Here is a 23226-nt window from a genome sequence, read left to right as displayed (position 1 = left end):
CAGCCGGGCGGAAGCGGAGACCTAGAACCGAGAAGCCCACGTGCTAAAGCGGAAGACTAGAGCTCCCGGGAATGGCCTGGTCAGCGCCTTGCCCCTCTCCACCCCTCGCGTCAGTCGCGAGGCTCCTCCCACCCTGGGTTCCTCCCGCCCTGCTCCCGCCTCCCCGGCCTGTCGGGCCAATGGGCGGGACGCGCGGGCAAAGCGGGGAGGGGCGGGACCCATGGCCTGCGCGCAGGTGCCGCTCGGCGCCCGGCCCGCCCGTTCCGCCGCTGCCGCCGCCGTCGTGCGTGCAGCTCGGCGGATGGGCCGGGCCTGCGTTCTCTCCTCCTTCCTCCCCGCCTCCGGCTGCCGGCAGGACCTTTCTCTAGCTGCTGCTGGGACCCCGTGTCATCGCTCAGGCCGAGCACGGTGAGGCCCTCAGGGAGCCCGGAGGCGCGATCTCTGCCAGGTCTTCGGTGCCCGGGCTTATTGCCCTGAGGGTGGCGCGAGGCCCGGGCCCAGTGGCCAAGATGGGGCCAGGGCAGCGGGTGGCGTGGGGGTGTGTGGATGAATGAGGCGCTGTCGGACTAGGCCGCGAGTCGGGAGATCGGCCTAACCTCACGCGGGAAAACCCTGGGGAAAGCCTTCTCCCGAGGCCGGGACGCCAGGTGGCCTAGTCCGGAGAGGAGGATGGGGGTGGGGCCCACTTTGGGTGGGCTGCCGACCACCCCTCGGTAGGCCAGAGGACCCGACAGGCGCTGTTCATGTGTCTGTTCTTTGGAGGCCTGGGGGTTGGCCAGGAACAGGTGTCAGGACGCTGAGAAGGGAAATTCCTGGCCCTCGGGGTCAGGGATCAGAGGCTGGAATACTACTACAAGGGCATGGCCCCAGCGTGGTCCTAGGAGATACAACTCTCAGCCAGAATACAGGGACAGTTTTAGTTCCCAGCTTCTGAGACGTGAGCTTAGCGGTCCTTGTGATTTCACTTTGCAGTACAAGAGTGGGACTAATTCTGCACACATGATTTGGAGACAGAACTAGTAAGGGACAGAGAAAGTTTCTACTTATAAATAAAAAGTTCCGTCGATTAATTTACGATTAGAAATAGTAACCATAGGGTAGATTATGGAGGTTGCTTATGAGGACTGATGAGCCGTACCTTCAGTGCCAAAGGTGGCAGGGACTTGGTGGAAGGACCCCAGTATCTGGTGGGTGTTCATCTATGTGAAAATGGGGATTGTGGGCGAATGGGAAGGATAAGATTCCAGATTATAGAGGAATGGTTTTGTGTGAAGGGTGACTTGGTTGCTGGTGGTTCCAGAATGGAATTTTCTTTGACTCTCATCTATGTACGTGCCTCCAAATGCTTTCATTCATGTAACCATATATGAGGTTAAGAAATAAAGTGTTTTGTGAGCAATCTGGATGGAAGATTGGTAGCTAAACTCTTAGTTTATCTTTGATTCCTGGTGCCACAAAGATTTTATTTGTTTATTTATTTGAGACAGAGCCTTGCTTTGTCGCTCAGGCAGAGCCCAGGGGCGTGATCTCCGCGCAGTGCAACCTCCGCCTCTCGGGTTCAAGCAGTTCTCTAGCTTCAGCCTCCTGAGTAGCTGGAATTACAGGCACGCGCCATGGCCGGCTAATTTTTTGTGTTTTTTTTTTTTTTAGTAGAGACGAGGTTTCTCCGTGTTGGCCAGGCTGATCTCGACTCCCGGTCTCAAGCAATCTGTCCACCTCGATCTCCCAAAGTGCTGGGATTACAGGCCTGAGCCACCGTGCCTGGCCCAACAAATACTGATTTTAGATCAGTCTTTCTGGGACTTCTCAATAGCGACTTTTTTGACAACAGATAGGTTTACAGAACTTTTTAAAAATTTTTGCTAAAAAAAGGATTTAGCTCTGTGTTAGTTTTGGATCACTATATACAGTATGTTTTGTTCTTAATATTAATTCAGTAATGTATTTTATATGATGAAATGTGTTTTGGGTCCATGTGGATGGTAAAAAGTTTTGTTCATATGTTTACTTTGGTATTTCAGATGCCCCCTAAAAAGGGAGGTGACGGAATTAAACCACCCCCAATCATTGGAAGATTTGGAACCTCACTGAAAATTGGTATTGTTGGATTGCCAAATGTTGGGTAGGTGAACGTTGGGGCTTTTCTGATTTTCATTTTGTAAATATTTTGGGTCCTATTGTAGAAATGGGAACTGTGAGGTAATTAAAATTTAAGTTGAAGAAAAGAGGCCAGGAAGCTGGACTATTAATGTTGCAAAATTAGGCTTTAGTTTAGATGTATTTTATTGATTTCAGTGCTGGTTGGCTATGTGTGGTACCTACCTAGGCTGGCTACCGGAGGCCGTGCAGTAGGATGCTTTAGGAAATCGATTTGAAAGCTCCACTAAAAGCTTGATGGAGAAGGGGGTGACAGTTTTAGATTTCGTAGTGGAACTTGGTAGGTAAAAGGGTTGCTGTTATAAAGTGTCTAAATCTGAAAGTTCTGAGAGCAGAAATTTGAGTTTTTGTAATGTTTTCTTTTCTTTTTCTTTTTCTTTTTTTTGAGACGGAGTCTCAATCTGTCGCCCAGGCTGGAATGCAGTGGCATGATCTTGACTCACTGCAACCTCTGCCTCCCGGGTTCAAGTGATTCTCCTGTCTCAGCTTCCTGAGTAGCTGGGATTATAGGCACGCACCACCACGCCCAGCTAATTTTTGTATTTTTAGTAGAAACAGGGTTTCACCATGTTGGCCAGTCTGGTCTCGAACTCCCGACCTCAGATGATCCGCCTGCCTCAGCCTTCCAGAGTGCTGGGATTACAGGCACGAGCCACTGAGCCTGGCTGTAATGTTTTCAAAATTACAGTGAATTTGGTATTTGCAAATAAGAAAGTGATAGTAAATATATGTGGGGTTTATCATAAATCTATACACATGCAACTTAAGTGTTTAAAGTCTTTTTTTTTTTTTTTTTTTTGAGACGGAGTCTTGCTCTGTTGCCCAGGCTGGAGTGCAGTGGCATGGTCTCGGCTCACTGCAGCCTCTGCCTCCCTGGTTCCAGCAATTATCCTGCCTCGGCCTCCCGGGTAGCTGGGATTACAGGCATGTGCCACCATGCCTGGCTAATTTTTGTAATTTTAGTAGAGACAAGGTTTCACCATGTTGGCCAGGCTGATCTTGAACTCCTGGCCTCAAGTGATCTGCCTGCGTTGGCTTCCCAAAGTGCTGGGATTACAGGCGTGAGCCACCGCGCCCGGCCCAAGTCTTCCTTTTTCATTATTTAATCTTTCACTAACCTTAAAATATAAAACATCTCAAAAGTGATTAGGGTGTACTAATAGGTAACAGATTCAGTGTGGATTTGTGAGATGAAGGGTGGCCTTTTAGATTTGCGGCAAGTAGGACAATCATGTTCTTAGGTATTCCGAGGAGCCCCTGTCATAGGGCTTCCTCAATGAATAGAGCATGGTGTGACCAAGTGAGGCATGCCTTAAATTCATGTCATGTAAAACATGAGCAAGTGTGACTGTCCTGATTTCAGTCTTTCGTGGAGCTTGAAGAAGTTTTCATTTTGAAGGGGTTTCCTGCTGTGATATAGTCTGCTTGCAGAGTAAGACTAAGTAGAGAGTCGAAATGTAAGCAAAACAAATAAAGTACTGTAGGGTGCTATCAATAAACGTGAAAGCAAGGTATGATCATTATGTATGTTGTGAGCTTTATTGCACTAGTAAGGAAGATATAGTTTTTAGATATTGACATAGTTCTCACTCTAGAATTGTTGCAGTTACTACAACTTGATTTTAAATGGGACTGTATTAAAATGGGCCATATTAAGTGTTTTCTGTTCATATAGGCAACCCTCTGTATCTGTGGTTTCACATCCTTGGATTCAACCAATCTCAAATCAAAAATATTTTTTAAAAAATTGGCTGGGCATGGTGGTTCACGCCTATAATCTCAGCACTTTGGGAGGCCGAGGTGGCTGGATCACTTGAAGTCAGGAGCTTGAAACCAGCCTGACCAACATGGTGAAACCCCGTCTCTACTTAAAAAAAAAAAAAAGCCGGGCATGGTGGCAGGAGCCTGTAATTCCAGATACTCGGGAAGCTGGGGCAGGAGAATAGCTTGAGCCCGGCGGGGCAGAGGTTGCAGTGAGCCAAGATCCCGCCACTGCACCCCAGTCTGGGCAACAGAGCGAGACTCTGTCTCAAAAAAAAAATTTTTTTTTAAATAAAAAATGACAATACAACAATAAAAAATATAGTAAACAACTATTTACCTATCAATTACATTGCATTAGGTATTGTACTACACCATTGTATATAAGGGACTTGATCTGCTGGGATCTTAGAACCAATCCCCTGCAGCTATGGAGGGATAACCATATAAGCTTTTTAGTCATAAAGCATAATGAAATTAATGTACGTGGAAATAACCTAAAAATATTTTATTATTCAGAATAAGTGTGCTGTTTACACTTTTAAATAAAATGCTTTCCCCACCCAGTGTCATTGAGGTATACTTCCCAAATAGTAAAATTCACTCATTTTAAAGGTACAGTTTAATGAGTTTTGGCAGTTGTATTTGGTTGTAAACACTACTTTTTGTAGAATGATCTTATTTCACACAACTGTATCAGGTAGGATTCTTTGTAAGCAACACAATTCTGGCTATTTTCAGCAAGAGAAAGAGGTTTATTGGAATGAGTGAATTAGGATCTGAACAGCCAGGCCTCAAGAGGGATAGGAGCCAAGTGGTACTGGCAGAAATGGGTCCATGTGGAGCTCAGCCATGTGAATCCCTGGACTTCTGGGTGTTTCTCATTTCCTGTCTCTCCTGTAATTCCAGTTTCTGAGTAAGGAAATCCGACTGGACCTGTGTGCTTCTGTGTAGGTCTACAAGATAAAGATTGTGGGAGGGAGACAGTTCTCTAAAGGATGGCCTGCTGATCAAAAGTAAGGACATTCAGTACAAAACCATCTAGAGAATCTCTTGGTTTTTAGCTGGGTGAATAGGAAGGCTTGCTTTTTAGTCTGCATAAGGCTGACGACCCAGAAACTTAAGAGGTAATATTTATAGTGAATCAGATATTTATTGAACATTTACTATATGCCAGTCACTATTCTGAATGCTTTATATATATTATCTAATTTAATAAGTGGTTTGACATTCCCCTCCATTACAATTTAAGTTCTGTGAAGATACGTATTGTCTTGTTCTTGCTTATTGGTATATTTCTAGTGCCTAGACTGGTGTTAGGAACATAGTAGATATTTAGTAATTGTTTGTTAATGGGACATGGTGTTAGGAACATAGTAGATATTTAGTAATTATTTGTTAATGGGATACATACTTCCTCTTTGATGGCTGGGTGTAGATTTAGTGATAAAGAGACATATTTTAGTTTTTGTTTTTTGAACAAGATTTCATTCTCTTGTCCAGGCTGTAGTGCAGTGGCATGATCATGGTTCACTGCAGCCTCAACCTCCCCGGCTCAAGCAGTCCTCTCGCCTTAGCCTCCTGAATAGCTGGAACTGCAGGCACAAAAAAACACCGTGCCTGGTTAATTTTCATATTTTTTGTAGATGGGGTTTCACCATGCTGCCTTCAGGCTGGTTTCAAACTCCTGAGCTCAAGCGATCTGCCTGCCTCAGCCTCCAAAAACATGTCTCACATTAAAACATGTCTCCAGCTGGGCGCGGTGGCTCACACCTGTAATCCCAGCACTTTGGGAGGCTGAGGCAGGTGGATCATGAGGTCAGGAGTTCCAGACCAGCCTGACCAACATGGTGAAACCCCATCTCTACTAAAAATACAAAAACTAGCCGGGTGTGGTGGCAAGTGCCTGTAATCCCAGCTACTCAGGAGGCTGAGGCAGGAGAATTGCTTGAACCCGGGAGGCGGAGGTTGCAGTGAGCTGAGATTGCACTACTGCACTCTAGCCTGGGCGACAGAGCAAGACTCGGTCTGAAAAGAAAACAAAAAAACATGTCTCCTTGCCCGGTGTGTTGGCTCACGCCTGCTGGAATTACAGGTGTGAGCCACGGTGCCCGGCTAGGAGACATGTTTTAATGGCCTCTTTTAATGACGTAGAAAGAATGTGGAGATTTGGTTTGTAGTTCTGTACTGCTTTTTCTTACCCGAGTGACCCTTTATAAATGAGCTCCTGTTGGACCAATGTATTATTGTCGTTGTGAGGAGTAGAGAATACTGGGGGGAAGGTACATTTTGATACAGTATTCCAAACTTCTTTATTTCTGTGAGGGATAGCTCTTCTTGTTGCTATGCACTGCATCAGATGGGATTAGATTCAATTAAGAGCATCAGAAAACCCCAGGTAACCAGTTGTTTTTTTTTCATGTAAAAAATGTGCCTTTTACAGTCATAGATTGGTATAGTGGACCTGCTTTATGAAGTCCACAGCAACCCATGGTCCTTTCACTTCACAACTTGGCAATCCCTAGGGTGTGGTGTCATTCTCATGGTCTAGGGCTAGGGTCCCTGAACCTCCTGCTGGGGACTGGTACTGATCCGTGGTGTGTGAGGAATCAGGCCGCATGGCAGGAGGTGGGTGGCAGGCGAGTGAGCATTCCCACCTTAGCTCCACCTCCAGTCAGGTCAGCAGCAGCATTAAATTCTCAGAGGAGCGTGGACCGTGTTGTGAACTGCACATGCAAGGGATCTAGGTTGCACGCTCCTTATGAGAACGAACTAAAGCCTGGTGATCTGAAATGGGGCAGTTTCATCCTGAAACCATCTCTCACACCCTTGGTCCATGGAAAAATTGGCTTCCATCAGCCAATTCATGGTCCAGTCCCTGGTGCCAAAAAGGTGGGCAGCTGCTGGTCTAAGGTGTGAATTCCAGGCAGCTGGTTATCTGAAGGGTCAAGGGGCCAAACTTGACTAGCAGCCTTTTTCCTGTAAACTGCCATACCATACTTCTGCCAACATCCCTTTGTCCAGAATTTAGTCACAAGAATTTAGTTGCGAGGAAGGCAAGGAAATGTAGTCTTTATTTTGACAGCCACATGTTCAGTTAAAAATTCTGTTATTCTTGGCTGGGCACAGTGGCTCACGCCTGTAATACCAGCACTTTGGGAGGCCGAGGCAAGCAGATCACTTGAGGTCAGGAGTTTGAGACCAGGCTGGCCAACATGGTGAAATCCCACGTCTACTAAAAATACAAACATTAGCTGGGTGTGGTGGCACACGCCTGTAATCCCAGCTACTCGGGAGGTTGAGGCAGGAGAATGGCTTGAACCTGGGAGGCAGAGGTTGCAGTAAGCCAAGATTGCACCACTGCACTCCAACCTGGGCCACAGAGCGCGACTCTGTCTTAAAAAAAAAAGATTACGCTGAAACAAGGGGAAATGGATATTATAGACAACTAGTATACTCTGTTCAAACACTCACAAACTGCCCCAGGAGAGTAACTGTCTTGCTTAGCTGATCTTCTGGGAATGCATTTTGGTGTCCCTGCAAACCGCCTTCTCCCATTTTTCTACAGACCAGTCACAGCATCTGTAAAAGCCATTTACTATTGCTGAAGGAAAAGGTTGTAGAAAATGCTAAAAAAAAAAGCAAAAAAATCACAACAGAATTATCACCATTGTTTAGTTACCTATTGTTGTGTAGCAAACCATTCCGAAAGTTGATGGTTTAAAATAGTAACAATTTTTATTGGTCCGGAATGTAGTGAGTGAGATAGGTCTTCTGCCAGTCTCATTGGGATCCCTCATGTGACTGCATTCAGCCTGTGGCTAGTTGAGACCGGAAGATCCAAGATGGCCATTTTAACAGATCTGGGACCTTAGCAGGGTTGGCTGGAAGTCTGGGGCACTTCTCTTATATTTGGCCTTGTTCTCTTTCTAAATGGTCTCTAGACCAAGCTTCCTTATATCCTGGTGTCTGGCTCTTGAGAGAATGGAAGTGTGGCAGTGGCATAGCACACTTACACAGAAATCTTTTGGTCAAGGCAAGTCATGACACCAGCCCAGAGACTTGGGGAGAGGGGAAATAGACTCCACCTCTTGATGGGAGTAGTGACAAAAACTGTGTGGCCATCTTCAACCCACTGCAGTCCACTATTTTTCCTAATACAAAATATGTGATGCCTATGTGTTCCTAGAAGTCTTCCTAGTTGATTCTTAGCTCACTTGTTTTTTAGAAGCTCCATTCTTGATTGCTCAAAGGAACTCACAGGAGGAAAATTATTCTCTAGGCTGCATATACCTGAACTGGTCCAGGTCAGAAACAGAGCAGATGAAAACTCCTGTCCTGATGGGTAGTGAGATCTCTGAATAGCCACTACACTCTAGCCTGAACAATATATGGAAAAAAAATTTCTTTTGAAATAATTTCATGCTTAAAAAATCTCACAGTTGCAAAAATAGTTTTAAAAATTCTGATTTATCTTCTGCTCACATCCCCTAAGTGTTAAAATCTTGATAACTATAGTACGACGTTTCCTTAGTTTCCTTTAACCTGAAACACATTCTCAGTCTCTTTTTGTATTTGATGTCCTTGACACTTTTGAAGAGTACTGGCCAGTTATTGTGTATAGCCCTCATTTGGGGTTTGTCTGATATTTCCTCATGATTAATTTCAAATTATGTACTTTTGAACATAGGAGTGACATATGCTTTTCAATACAGTGTATCAGAAAGCACATGATGTTGATTTATCCATTTTTGGTGATGTTAACTTTGATTGCTCGTTGCTGTCTGACAGATTTCTTCACTGAAAGGGTTATTATTTTTCCCATTGCAATTAATAAGCATCTTGTAGGAGGTCCTTTGAAATTATGTACATACATTGTTTCTAATGCTTTTGCCCCCTAATTTTGGCATCTATTATTGATTCTTACTGAAACAGTTATTATGGTGGTGTTTGCCAAATGGTGATTAAAAAATATCCCTTATGTCTTCTACATTTAGAAGGAACAATTTATAGAAGGAACAATGGAAATTCTATTGTGTAAAACCCTATTGTACAAAAGAGTTTCCCATTTATTCATGTATTTGATTATAATTTATGTATATCAGTATAGATTCTTATTCTTTGGGTTATAATCCATTACTGTTGTTATTTTGGTGATTAGGAGCCTTTATGTTCACTTATATTCCTTTTGACATGTCCTCTTTATTTTTTGAGTGCTTTCTACTTTCTGACACCACAGTACATTTCAGTTATATACAACATATTTTATATTTCAGTACAATATGTTATTTGTACTGTGTCTGCTTCAGCCTTAGGATACATAAATTTTTATTTAGACATATGATTTTATTTCTCTTAAGTATATATTTAGGAGTAGAATTTCTGGGTCATATGTGACTGTATATTTAACTATTGAGGACTGCCAAACTGTTTTCCAAAGTAGCTGCACCATTTTATATGCGCACAAGCATTGTATATGGGTTCCAATATTCCACATCCTTGTCAACACTTGTTGTTATCTTTTTGATTATAGCCAAGTTGTGAAGTTTTTGATTGTGGGTTTTTTTTTTTTGTTTTTTTTTTTTTTTTTTGACACAGAGTCTCACTCTGTTGCCCAGGCTGGAGTTCTGTGGCACAGTCTTGGCTCACTGCAGGCTCCACCTCCCGGGTTCAAGTGATTCTCCTGTCTCAGCCTCCTGAGTAACTGGGATTATAGGCGTGCACCACCACCGGGTAATTTTTGTATTTTTAGTAGAGCCAGGGTTTCACCGTGTTGACCAGACTGGTCTCAAACTCCTGACCTCAGGTGATCCACCTGCCTCAGCCTCCCAAAGTGCTGGGATTACAGGCATGAGCCACTGGGCCTGGCTAATTGGTGTTTTCTTGATGGCTAAGAATATTGACATCTTTTCATGTGCTTATGACTTCTTCATTTTGAAAGATATTTTCACTGGGTAGAATTCTAGGTTTACAGTTATTCTTCTAGCACTTTGAAGATAATCTTCTACTTTATTCCCTTTCTGGGATGCCTATTACAGACAAGTGCTGCATAATGATGTTGGTCAATGACTGACTACATATATGATGGAGGTCCCATAAGATTATAATGGAGGTGAAAATTTTCTACTACCTGGTGATATTGTAGTGCAAGGCATTACTCACATTTGCGGTGATGCTAGTGTAAACAAGCCTGTGCTGCCAGTCATATAAAAGTATAGCATATACAATTATGTACAGTGTATAATACTTGATAATAAACGACTGTGTTACTGGGTTATGTACTTACTATAGTTAATTTTTGTTTGTCTGTTTTTTGAGACAGAGTCTTGCCCTGTTGCCCAGGCTGGAGTGCAGTGGCCTGATCATAGCTTACTGTAGCCTAGAGCTCCTGGGCTCAAGCAATCCTCCTGCCTCAGCCACCTGAGTATAGCTGGGACTACACACACACCCCGTCCCACCTGGGTAATTAAAAAAATATATACCCTGTGGATTTTATGTTAAATGGGGACTTCTTGTGTTGCCTAGGCTGGTCTTGAACTCCTGGCTTCAAGCGATCTTTTTGCCTCAGCCTCTTTGTGCTGGGATTACAGGCATGAGCCTCCATGCCCAGCCTATACTGTAATTTTTATTGTTACTTTAGAGTGTACTCTTTCTACTTACAAAAAACGAAGTAACTGTAAAACAGCCTTAGGCAGTTGCTTCAGGAGGTATTCCAAAAGGAGGCATTATTATCAAAGGAGATGACAGCTCCACGTGTGTTATTGCCCCTAAAAACCTTCCTGTGGGACAAAATGTGTAGGTGGAAGACAGTGATATTGATGATCTGACTCTGTGTAGGCCTGGGTTAATGTATATGTTTATGTCTTGGTTTTTAACAAAAAAGTTTAAAAAAAGCACACATTTGAAAGATATAAAAAAGCATATGGAATAAGGATATAAAGAAAAATATTTTTGTACAGCTATACAGTAATTTGTATTTTAAGCTAAGTGTTATTACAAAAGAGTCAATAAGTTAAAATTAAAGTTTATAAAGTAGAAAGTAATGGTAAGCTAAGGCTAAGTTATTGAAGAAAAATACCAAAAAATAATTTTAGTGTATCCTGAATGTACAGTGTTCATAAAGTCTACAGTAGTGTACAGTAATGTTCTAGGCCCTCACATTCACTCACCATCACTCATTGACTCACCCAGAGCACCTCTCAGGCCTGCAAGCTCCGCTCATGGTAAGCATCCTGTATCACTTTTATACTGTATTTTCACTGTACCTTTTCTACGTTTAGATATACAATACCTGCCATTGTGTTACATTTGTCTCCAGTGTTCAGTACAGTAACATGCTGTACAGGTTTAGCCTAGAAGCAATAGGCTATACCATATAGCCCAGGTGTGTAGTAGGCTGTACCATCTAGGTTTGTGTAAATATACTCTATAATGTTCACACAATGATGAAATTGCCTAAGGACCCATTTCTCATAATGTATCTCCACCATTAAGCGATGCCTGACTGTAAATGCATGTTCTTCCCTAGATAGTATCCTGCAGAAGCTCTGGTTATTTCCTTCTCCAGTCTTTCTCTCTTGTGCTTCATTTGGATACTTTTATTGCTGTCTTCAAGGTCTTTTCTTTGCAGTGTCCAATCTGCAAAATGTTTCCTTAAGAAAAATTTTGAAAGATTTGTAACATTTATTTTAAGGTCCTTTTATTCTACTTCATCTCTCAATACTGAGTATGTTTATATTTACTGACTTTTATCCTGATTTTGGTATATATTTTTCTGCTTTTTTGCATGTCTTATAATTTTTAATGGTTTCCATACAGTGTGGATTTTATGTTAAATGCTAAATATTGTTGTTTTCCTTTAAAGAGTATTGGACCTTGGTATGGCATTTAGTTAATTATGTATCGGATTAATTGTTTTGAGGCTTCTTATGATGGATTAATACGATTTTGTGCTCTGGTGCTACTTAATCCCTAGTACTAAGACATGACCCTTTTGAGGACTCTATCCAAATTCCCTTGTATTACAGGATCTCTCCAGTCTGGCTCATAGGAATGTGAACTGTTCCAATCTCTGTGTGAGCCCTGAGAATTGTTCATCCTAGTCTGTTTGGGTGATCCTTTCCCTGGACTTGTAGCGATTGAATTTACTCATGCGCAAATCATTACTTAGCTGTGTTCTTGAGGGGACCCTCTGCAGCTCTTCAGAGTGCTTTCTCTGTGCAGCTCCCGCCTTTCTAGTATACTCTCCCATAAATTCTAGCTGCCTTGGCCTCCTAACTCTCATCTTAGTCTCTTCAACTTGGTGTGACTGCTGGATTCTGTTGGTTTCCCCTCTTGGAATGGTGACTTCGAAAGCATCAGTAGGCAGTAAGCAGGACCAGTTGCAGAGCTTAGTTTATTTGTTATTTTTCTCTCAGGGAACACAGTCCTGTGATGCATATTGTCCTTTGTGTGAAAACTGTTATTTCATAGATTTCATCTGGTTTTCTAGCTCTTTATAGCAGGAGGGCAGTTCTTGTAGCAGAGGGGAAGCAAAACTCCCCAATACCATTTTAAATGAATTTAAATCTTATTGTCTACTTGTCAACATTCCAGAATGCCTGTTCTTTCATAGAAATTTATGATTTGGGAATTATTTACTTTCTCTTTTTAATATGTTCTGAATGATCTTTTTGAATAACAGATCTGTTTTTCTACTCATTCTTTCCTAGTATTCAGCAGTGATTGTGTGCCTTAGAGGTACTTCATAGATTAATGGGTTTTAAGTTTTAATTTTTTTTTTTCCCCAAGACAAAGTCTCGCTCTGTTGCCCAGGCTGGAGTGCAGTGGTGCGATCTCCACTCCCTGCAACCTCCGCCTCCTGGGTTCAAGCAATTCTCCTGCCTCAGCCTCCCAGGTAGCTGCGATTACAGGCATGCGCCACCATGCCTGGCTAATTTTTGTATTTTTAGTAGAGATGGGCTTTCATCATACTGACCAGGTTGGTCTCAAACTCCTGACCTCAAGTGATCTGCCCACCTCTGCCTCCCAAAGTGCTGGGATTACAGGCTTGAGCTACCATGCCCCGCCTAATTTTAAAATTTTAAATGAGTTTCTTTTTCAGAATTCTAGTCTGTATTGCTGTATCACCACATAATTTCAAATAATTTTTTTTTTTTTTGCTCCTTAAGGTACAGTTGAGGGCTGGGCATGGTGGCTCACACCCATAATCCCAGCACTTTAAGAGGCTGAAGTTGGCGGATTGCTTCAGTTTAGGAGATCAAGATCAGCCTGTGCAACAGGGTGAAACCCTGTCTCTGCAAAAAATACAGATATTAGCCAGGGGTGGTGGTACGCACGTGTAGTCCCAGCTACTTAAGAGGCTGAAGCGGGAGGATCTCTTGATCCTGGGAGGTCGCGGCTGCAGTGAGCCATATTCATGCCACTGCACTCCAACCTGGGCAATAAAGTGAGACCCTACCTCCAAAAAATAAGAAAGTTAAAAAAGAAATTACAGTTGACCCTTGAATTAGGAGCACTGACCCCTGGCCCAGTCAAAGATTTGTGTGTAATTTTTGATTCCCCCAAAACTTAACTAATAACCTACTATTGACTGGGAAGCCTTACCAATAACATAAACAGTTGATTAAGCTATATTTTGCATATTATTCTATACTGTATTCTTACAATAAACTAAGCTAGAGAAAATAATGTTATTAAGAAAATCATAAGGAAGAGAAAATGTAGCTACTATTCACTCAGTGGAAGTGAATCATCATAAAGGTCTTTGTTGTCTTCATGTTGAGTGGGTTGAGGAGGAGAAGGAGGTGGAGGGTTTGGTCTTTCTGTCTCAGGTGGCAGAGGCAGAAGATAGAGAGGAAGTGGAAGGAGAGGAAGGAGGGGCAGGCACACTCAGTGTACATTTTTTTGAAAATAATCTGTGTATAAGTGAACACATGCACTTTGAACATACATTTCAAACCAGTGTTGTTCAAGGGTTAACTGTATTTGCTTTTTTACTATTAACTAAACCTCAGACTTTATTTGGATTTCACCAATATTCCCACTGATGTCCTTTGTCTTTGAATACCATGTTGCGTTTTAGTCTTCATGTCTCCTGTCTCCTCCAATCTTTGATAGTTTTTGAATGTTTTATTTTTCATGACCTTTAAAGATTTATTTTTGAAGAGTACTGGTTAGGTATTTTATATAATATTTATCCATTTGAGTTTGATACTTTTTAAATAAATTATGATAATAAACATATAATATATGGCCATGCGCAGTGGCTCACGCCTGTAATCCTAGCACTTTGGGAGGCTGAGGCAGGAGGATCACTTGAGTTCAGGAGTTTAAGACCAACCTGGCCAACATGGCAAAACCCTGTCTCTTCTAAAAGTACAAAAAATTAGCTGGCCGTGGTGTCATGCACCTGTAGTCCCAGCTACTCTGGAGGCTGAGGCATGAGAATCCCTTGAACCCAGGAGATGGAGGTTGCAGTAAGCCAAGATTGTGGCACTGCAGTCCAGCCGGGTGACAGAGTGAGATTCTGTTGCAAAATAAAAAATGTGATATATTATACAATTTACCATCTTCATCGTTTTTAAATGTGCAGTTCAATTGTGTTAACTATAATTGTTGTATAACAGATCTCTAGAACTTTTTCATCTTGCATATCTGAAACTCTGTACCCATTGAACAACTTCCCATTTTTCTTTCCCCCCAGCCCCTGGAAACTACCATTCTACTTTCTGTTTCCATGATTTTGACTACTCTAGATATCTCATATAAGTAGAATATATGAGTATATGAATATAAGTAGAATCATAAAGTGTTTGTACTTTTGCGACTGGCTTACTTTACTCAGCATAGTGTCCTTAAAGTTTATTCACGTTGTAGCATGTGACAGGATTTCCTTCTTTTTAAGGGCTGAGTAATATTCTATCATATGTAGATAACATTTTCTTTATCCATTCATCTGTTTATGGACATTTGGTTCTACCTCTTGGCTATTATGAAAAATGCATCAATGAATATGGGTTTGCAAATATCTCTTTGAGATCCTGCTTTCAACTCTTCTGGATATATACCCAGAAGTGAGATTGCTGAATCATATGGTAATTCTATTTTTACCTTTTTGAGGAACCTCAAACTGTTTTCCACAGTGTCTGTACCACTTTACATTCCTACCAGCAGTGCACAGAGTTCTAATTTCTCTGTACTCTTGCCAATACTTGTTATTTTTTTTTTGATAGTAGCCATCCTAATAATTGTAAGGTTATATCTCATTGTGGTTTTGATTTGCATTTTTCTAGTGATTAGTGGTTGAGCAAATTTTCATATTTTTTTAGCCATTTGTGTCTCTTCTTTGGAGAAATAATCTGTTGAGAATAGACATTTCTCTAGGTGTGATCATTGCTGCTGAAGTGTTGCTATTTTTAGACCTTCTCTGATGGAGTTAGAAAATATGTAATTATACTCACCCATGTATACATGGATTATTATTTATTTATGTCATCTTATGTATTTGTGTATCTATCAGATAGATGCTTTTAACAGTTTAGTTATATCTAAATTGAAAACATTTTGCAAGTACTTTCTAATTCTTTTCCCATGTTTTGAATGGATATTATATATACATGGTTAATTCAGAATGCTGTGGGAATTTGCACTGGTATCCCTACTTCCCATTACATGCTGCAATTTTGTGTAAAGTTTTACATAAAACATCTATTCTGTCAGGTTTACTTAATAGATTAAAATAGTAATTTCCAAAATAAAGTATTTAGGTCCTAAGTCTAGGGGGCATACACTTAGTCTAGTCACTGTTTGTTTTTTTTTTAATTTTAATACTATCATTGCTGAAATAAGTTATGTAAGCCCATTCTTGCATGGGAGAAATTCCTACAACTTTGAATCTTTCTCCTACTTTTAAGCTTTAATATTAACCTCAAGGGATCTAAGAGTGTGTGTGTGTGTGTTTAAAAAGTTCTCATTTTACAAAAAGCATATGGGCTTTAATACTTCAGGCATAGGCCAAAACTTTCAAATTCTTTGCTTTCGCAAGGCTTTTCTTAATAGATTTGAATAGATCAAAATGTCTTACGTTGCCACTGAAGCCTATAGTAATGATCCTTAGAAATTTCTTTTTCCTTCTTCCTTATTTCTTTTTACTTTTTTATACCTACAAAGCTGTTAGAAGCTACAGATGACTTGGGTTTCATGAAATTTAAAATTCATCTAAAATGAGACAGTCTGTGAAAATGGACATTTGTCTTCTAAGTTTGGTTTGAATGCATGTAAGAATTTTTTCTGCCTAAGGAATTTTCTTTTGCTATGTTTTACCATATAATATGCTTTAGGGGATACATTTTTTTAAACAATCACAAAACATATCTTATTTTCTTATTTTGTCCAGGTAGACAATATAAAATATAAATAGTAATAGCCGTACATTTGAAAAAACTTCCGTAAACAACCTATGGCCTTTTCAGAATTGCAATTGACTGTGGTAATAGCAATGAGGGGTTTTTAAACTACACTATACAAAAATGCAATAGCATTTTGTCCTCATAATGTTAGGCCCAAGTGTCCTATAAATGTTTAAATTAATGTATTTAAATTTTGTCTTACGTACTTTTATTAAAACATTATTCTGTAATATTTCCATTGTAGTTATACAATATTTTCATTACATTTTAGATAAATAAGGATTCCTGGACTGTTCTGGCAACTTAACTATCACTCTTTATTTTAAATTTTTTCGTGGTGAGGGGAAGAAGGTATGGAGAGTGGGCCAGTCTGTGTTACCAATGACTCGAGTAGGCTTTTGTAGTTTTCCCTGGAGGAAAATATCCCCAGCGGGAAAACTGGTGGTGTGCCTGAGGTTCTCCAAGTCTCCTCCACATGTTTTGCTGGTTTCTTTCTCCATCAGCATCAGCTTTCTATGGGTATAAAGTCTGGATCCTTGCATCCTTCTTTTGCCCAGAATGGGCACAGGTCCCCAGGGTAAAAGTGGCTGTGGAGGTCAAGTGTCTACTTCCAAATTTTTTGTTTTCATTTTCAGAATCCCAGACCCTTCAAACAGATGACTTCTATATCCTGCATTTTAGATGGTTTTTCTAGTTCTGGGTGGGATTGTTAGTCTGCTGTTAACTTTTACATCTCATCCAGAAGAAGTTTCCCACTTACTTCCAGCCCCCAGATGACCTGTTGAAGAAATCTGGTTTTTAGGCTTATAAAATTTTCCAGAGTCTGGATTTTATTGATTTTATCTCTGTGGTATCATTTAATATGTTCTTCTGTCCTCTATATTTCCTGTAAACTAGCAGTAACATGTAAAGTGTTGGTCAGATTAAGATGACAGATGATGTATATACTTCTTTTGGGAGGTACTATTTTTTTCTCCTCTTTTTGCAGCACTAACTGTCATTGGAAATTATTACCAACATCCATTAATTTGTTAGGGGTTGCAGAATGATGCTCTTCTAAGTTTTTATTCTTTCCTCATTTACTGGCTGGAATATGTCTATAAAATAATTTTCTTTTCATAACTACTGGTTATTTTGAAAGCACAATTTGTATAGGTAAGACATGGTAACTACTTTAACAGTCTTCAAAGAATTAATTACCTAGCATTCTTAAAAGATGGCCACTGAGAGTGTAAAATTTTGTTTTAGATTTTACTCTATATGATATATGACACCATATTCTCTTATTTTATATGATATTTGGTACCATATTCTCATATTTTATTTTTATTTTAAAAATTTTATTTCTTTTTTCATATTTTTAAGACATGAATGATAAAGTATTATCACATTTTTAAAAAAACATGGCTGATGTTAACATGAGTGGGCTTTCTCTGAGCTCTGCTTACTTGATAGCAGTCAAATGATTGGAAAAGTAGTGACTAGTTTATTTCATATTAATAGATATTTTCTTGATTTAATTCATGCCTTGAATAAAATTCACATTTTGATTTTCATAATTCACAATTCTAGACTTACCAGTAATCCTTATATACTAATGATTAGAAGGCAGTTCTGAGTGCCAACCTTCCATTTCCTATCAGATACCAGACATTTAGCATCTCTTTCCCAATTCAGAGTTTTTGGAAAGTCATTGACTTGACTAGAGACATGCCTTGTACATTTCATGCTAGAGAAGGTTATGTTAGGTATAGATGAAGTGATGCTGGTATGATCAGGTATATATGGAAAAAAATAGATTTTGTAGTATGACATGAAACTCTAACAACAAAGATTCTTTGAGAACATGCTTTTCAAGTTTCAAATAGACTGTGATAGGGACATAACCTAATTATGTCATGAGCTGCCGCTATACTGTTGTAAATTTCATTGACTTCTGTTAGTAAAAAATGTATTGTTCCTTTTTCCCTCTCTTTGTAGATTGGTTTTATATTCCTCATGGATCTTATTTGAGCATTGAAATTAGAGTGAGATAAAGTTTTCTTGGTGTTAACCTAAGAATTGATTGAAATTGCTTTTGTTCATTTTAGGAAATCTACTTTCTTCAATGTATTAACCAATAGTCAGGCTTCAGCAGAAAACTTCCCATTCTGCACTATTGATCCTAATGAGAGCAGAGTACCTGTGCCAGATGAAAGGTTTGACTTTCTTTGCCAATACCACAAACCAGCAAGGTAAGAGATATTTTATGCTATTTATTTGGTGGCTTTGTGTAGACTGGGCAGATATGTATATGATACGTTTAAAGTCATATAGAAGAATTTTTCTTTTAAAATTAATGTAGCATTATTGTTTTGGATGAATATAAAAGTAATGCAGAGGGCTGGGCCTGGTGGCTCACACCTATAATCTCAGCACTTTGGGAGACCCAGGAGGGCAGATCATGAGGTCAGGAGTTTGAGACCAGCCTGGCTAACACACCACTCTCTACTGAAAATACAAAAAATTAGCCAGGCGGGGTCGCGGGCGCCTGTAATCCCAGCTACTCGGAAGGCTGAGGCAGGAGAATTGCTTGAACCCAGGAGGTGGAGGTTGCAGTGAGCCGAGTTACGCCATTGCACTTCAGCCTGGGCAACAGAGCAAGAGTCCGTCTCAAAAAGAAAAAAAGTAATGCAGAGTATGGAGAAGGGTGTAGAAGGGTATACCCAGTTGTTAATATTGCAATTTTTTTTTCTGGGGAGTATGAAATAGAGGGAGTAATTAGTCTGTATTATGTGATCTCATTCATGTAAAACTATATGTGTTTGCTTATATGCATAAAAAAGGTATGAACATAGGCTGATAATTGTCTCTGGGTAGTGGAATTTTTAGGTGATTTTTACTTTATTCTTATATTCCTCTATGTTTGAATTTTTTTACAATAAGCATGTATTATATCTTCAATTAAAAAATAAGTAAAACTTTTATTAGGAAATGATGAGATAGTTTAAGTTCATTGTCGGAAGTTCAGACATTAGGGAAATGTATAATGAGAGGAGTGAAAACCACCTCTACTTCCTCTACCTGGATATAACAGTTGTAAATACTTTGGGGATATATCCTTCCATAATTTCCTGACGGTGTGCACACTTCCTTAAGAAATAGAATACTTGTTTTACTTGGGATATTATTATCTTTCTAGATTAAGCAATACAGACTTAAGTAATAATTTCTAATATAATACTTATATTTATTGCTATATTATATGAATATAGCACAGTTTACCATTTGCTTATTATTGAGAATTTAGTTTGTTTTTGATTTTTTACTATTTTTAATGTCCTGATAAATCCCAAGTTTCTGTCTCCTGTCCTGAACTCTGCAGAACTCCAGATTTCTTCTATCTCTGACTGCCTTCTTGATATTGACACTTGGAGGTCTGAATAGGTGCCTTAGACTTGACATGTCCAAAATGACCTCTTGATTTCACCTTCTTGCACCAAATTCTTCTTCAAGACTGCCATAACTCAATAAATAGCACTGTCATTTCCTCAGTTGCTTAAATCAGTGCCCACCATTTATCTTTGATTCTTCTCTCCCCTCACCCCGTATCCAGTCTATCAGCAATTTTGTGAGTTCTAACTACAAAGTATATACTGAACTCATTCACTTTTCTCACTTTCACTTACTAGTTGCAGCATCCATTGATTTTTTTGATGAATTAATTTTTACTATGAGTATTCTCACATGGTGATTTTGTAATTCTATCATTCCTCCTTCATTTGTTAATATTGTACTGTAAGGAAAAGCTTTCTTCATCTGTTCATTCATGTATTTATTCAGATGAGTGTTATTTTATTGGTTTTAATCTGTCACAAACATTGATTTGATGCTCAAATTATATCTCTCAGATTGGCTCCTCAGGCTGACTTCAGTGTCCTTTCTAAAACCTTTTTATTTTTAAATGATTTTAAATTTATATAAAAGCTGCCAAAGTACACAAGTGCTTATATACCCTTGCGTACCCAGATTCTTTGAACCTTTGAGAGTAAGTTACAGACATGATGCCATATTATACTTCAGTTCTTTAGTTTGTATTTACTAAATACAAAGACATTCTCCCACACAACCATAGTAAACCATCAAAATCAGGGTAGTTTACTACGGGATTAACACTAATCCCATATTACCATCTAATTCATAGACTTTATTTAGATTTTTTCAGTTGTTCCAATTATATACTTTGTTGCATCTAAACCAGGATCATGTGTTTGTTCAGTTGTTTTATCTCATTTTTTCCTTTCTTTTCTTTTTAAAATAGAGATGGGGTCTTGCTATGTTGCCCCAGGGTGGTCTTTAATTGTCGGCCTCAGGCATTCCTCCTGCCTCATCCTCCCAAAATGGTGGGATTACAGGCATGAGGTACTGTGCCTGGCCTTTCTTTTCTTTCTTTCTTTCTTTCTTTCTTTCTTTCTTTCTTTCTTTCTTTCTTTCTTAAGACAGAATCTTGCTGTGTTGCCCAGGCTGGAGTGCAGTGGTGTGATCATACCTCACTGTAGCCTCCAACTCCTGGGCACAATCAAATGATTCTCTCACCTCAGCCTCCTGAGTAGCTGGGACTACAGGCACATGCCACTGTGCCTGGCTAATTTTTAAATTTTTTGTAGAGATGGGGTCTTGCCATGTTGCCTAGGCTGGTTTGAACTCCTGGGCTCAAGTAATCCTCCTGTCTTGGCCTCCCAAAGTTGTGCCCAGACCCACCAGCCTGTTTCTATTGAAGAACATTAATAAATGTTTTTGGTAGTCTGTGTTCATTACAGTATAGTGATTAAAAAGATTTTAAACATCATTTTAGTCTCAAGAGTTCTAAAGTAGTATTTCATTCTAGAAGTATTTTATTCAAGTAGTCGTGAAATCATTGGTGTAATACATCAGAAATCCTTGAATTAAATCTCAAGTTTTAATTTTTTGAGATATTATATTAATAGTTTAAACCTTATCCTAGCCATAAATCACAAACCAGAATTGAGAAGCTCATTTTCAATAGAAAATAGAATCTCAGAGCTGAATATCTTCCTGTCTAGTTTTCTCATAAAAAGAAACTTGAAGCCTAGAAAGATGAAATAATTTGTTCATGGTCACACTCATAGTTATGTCAACCAGAAATAGAACTCAAGGCTTCTCACTTCAAATTTAGTGCCATTCTACCCATATGCATGCTACTTACTGTACTTCTGCATTAGTCCATTTTGTATTGCTGTGAAGGGTTACCTGAGGCTGGGTAATTTATAAAGAAAATGGGTTTACTTGGCTCATGGTTGTGCAGGTCATACAAGCACAGCACCAGCATCTGGCTTCTGGCGAGGCCTCAGAAAGTGTTTTTTTTTTTTTTGAGAAGGAGTTTCACTCTTGTTGCTGAGGCTGGAGTGCAATGGCGTGATCTCAGCTCACTGCAACCTCCGCCTCCTGGGTTCAAGCAATTCTCCTGCCTGAACCTCCCGAGTAGCTGGGATTACAGGCGTGTGCTACCATGCCCTTCTAATTTTGTATTTTTAGTAGAGACACGGTTTCTCCGTGTTGGTCAGGCTGGTCTCAAACTCCCGACCTCAGGTGATCCACCTGCCTTGGCCTTCCAAAGTGCTGAGGTTATAGGTGTGAGCCACTGCACCCAGACAAGGAAGCTTTAACTCATGACCAGAAGATAAAAAGGGTAGTAGGTGTGTCACATGGAGACAGGGGGAGCAAGAGAGAGTGGAGAGAGGTACCAGACCCTTTTAAACAACCTGCCCTCCAGTGAACTAACAGAGCGAGAACTCACTCATTACTATGGGGAGGGCACCAAGCCATTCATGAGGGATCCACCCCTGTGACCCACACAACTCCCACCAGGCCCCACCTCCACCATTGGGCATCACATTTCAACGTAAGTTTTGGAGGTGACACAACATCCAAACTATGTCAACTTCATATTTATCATATGGGTGCTTTTAGTTGTTAGAAATATCATTTAGGATGAATTTAGTTGCCCTTAACAGAGTGACTTACAGAGCTGATTTATTGAGTTAGTAACAGGTAGCACAGTGTTTAGCTCAGTGATATCATCAAAGGCCTGGCTTCTTTCCTGTCTTCAGTTTACTTTATCAACTTGCTCATAAGGTTGTCTTCCCCTTGTGGTCACAGGATAGATCTGTATACTTTCTCATCCATGTTCAGAGTGAAACGGGATTGCTTCTAAAAGTTCTCCCAGAATACTGATGAGCTTCTATTTAACAGCCTCCTACACCCCCTCCAGTAAACCTCTTCTTAAGTCTTTTCATGTCTTTTTTTGTTTTTTAAGAGGTGGCGTCTCACCATGTTGCCCAGGCTGGACTTGAACTCCTGGGCTCAAGCCATCCTCCCTCCTGACTCAGCCTCCCAGATACTTGGGACTACAGACGTATGCCACCATGCTTGGTTTCTTAAGTTCTTTGAGGTGATTAGGGCAAGGTGAAGGTCCTAGAATTTTTTTACTTTGCCTAGGAATGAGATTAAACTGCTTAGTGAAGGCCGGAGCTACATGCCTCACTTCTAGAGTTAGGGATAGAGCAAGCTTCTCCAAAGCTCTGGGCTATGCTGGAGAGGAATGGCTATCGAAATGAAAATCAGTATAGGTACCAAGAGAGTGGGCAGTGGATGCTGGGGAGGCAGTCACTGTGTCCAACGACAAAAAAACCAAATTTATGTGGTTTTAGTGGATTTGGTGGTAACAATAATCAAGTAATTTCAATCTGTAATATTTGTTTATAGAATAATTATTTTGAAAGGACTCATTTTCCATGCCAATAATAGGGAAGTCTTTTGTGGAACTTTTATGTTGTATTTTATCAGGTAGTGAAATTGACATTCTGCAAAATGCATGCTCTTGAAAATTGACAAAGGA

General features: G+C 40.1%; 1 protein-coding gene across 2 annotated transcripts in view; it reads left to right on the top strand.

The window, feature by feature from the left end:
* The first annotated feature begins 238 nt into the window (after positions 1-238).
* The window catches only part of OLA1 (Obg like ATPase 1), a 175213-nt gene continuing 152225 nt past the window's right edge, over positions 239-23226 (top strand). Inside the window, exons 1-3 of one of the 2 annotated variants that reach the window (XM_007965394.3) lie at positions 239-408; positions 2022-2122; positions 18419-18562. In XM_007965394.3, coding sequence (XP_007963585.1) covers positions 2022-2122; positions 18419-18562 — 245 coding nt within the window. In that variant the 5' untranslated portion in view covers positions 239-408. The remainder of the gene's footprint in view (positions 409-2021; positions 2123-18418; positions 18563-23226) is intronic. The other variant, XM_007965393.3, reaches the window with a different exon arrangement.

This window comes from Chlorocebus sabaeus, chromosome 10 (genome assembly GCF_047675955.1).
Source record: "Chlorocebus sabaeus isolate Y175 chromosome 10, mChlSab1.0.hap1, whole genome shotgun sequence".
NCBI lineage: Eukaryota > Metazoa > Chordata > Mammalia > Primates > Cercopithecidae > Chlorocebus > Chlorocebus sabaeus.
The sequence above is the reverse complement of the archived record's forward strand: the minus strand, read 5'-3'. Positions and strand labels throughout refer to the sequence as shown.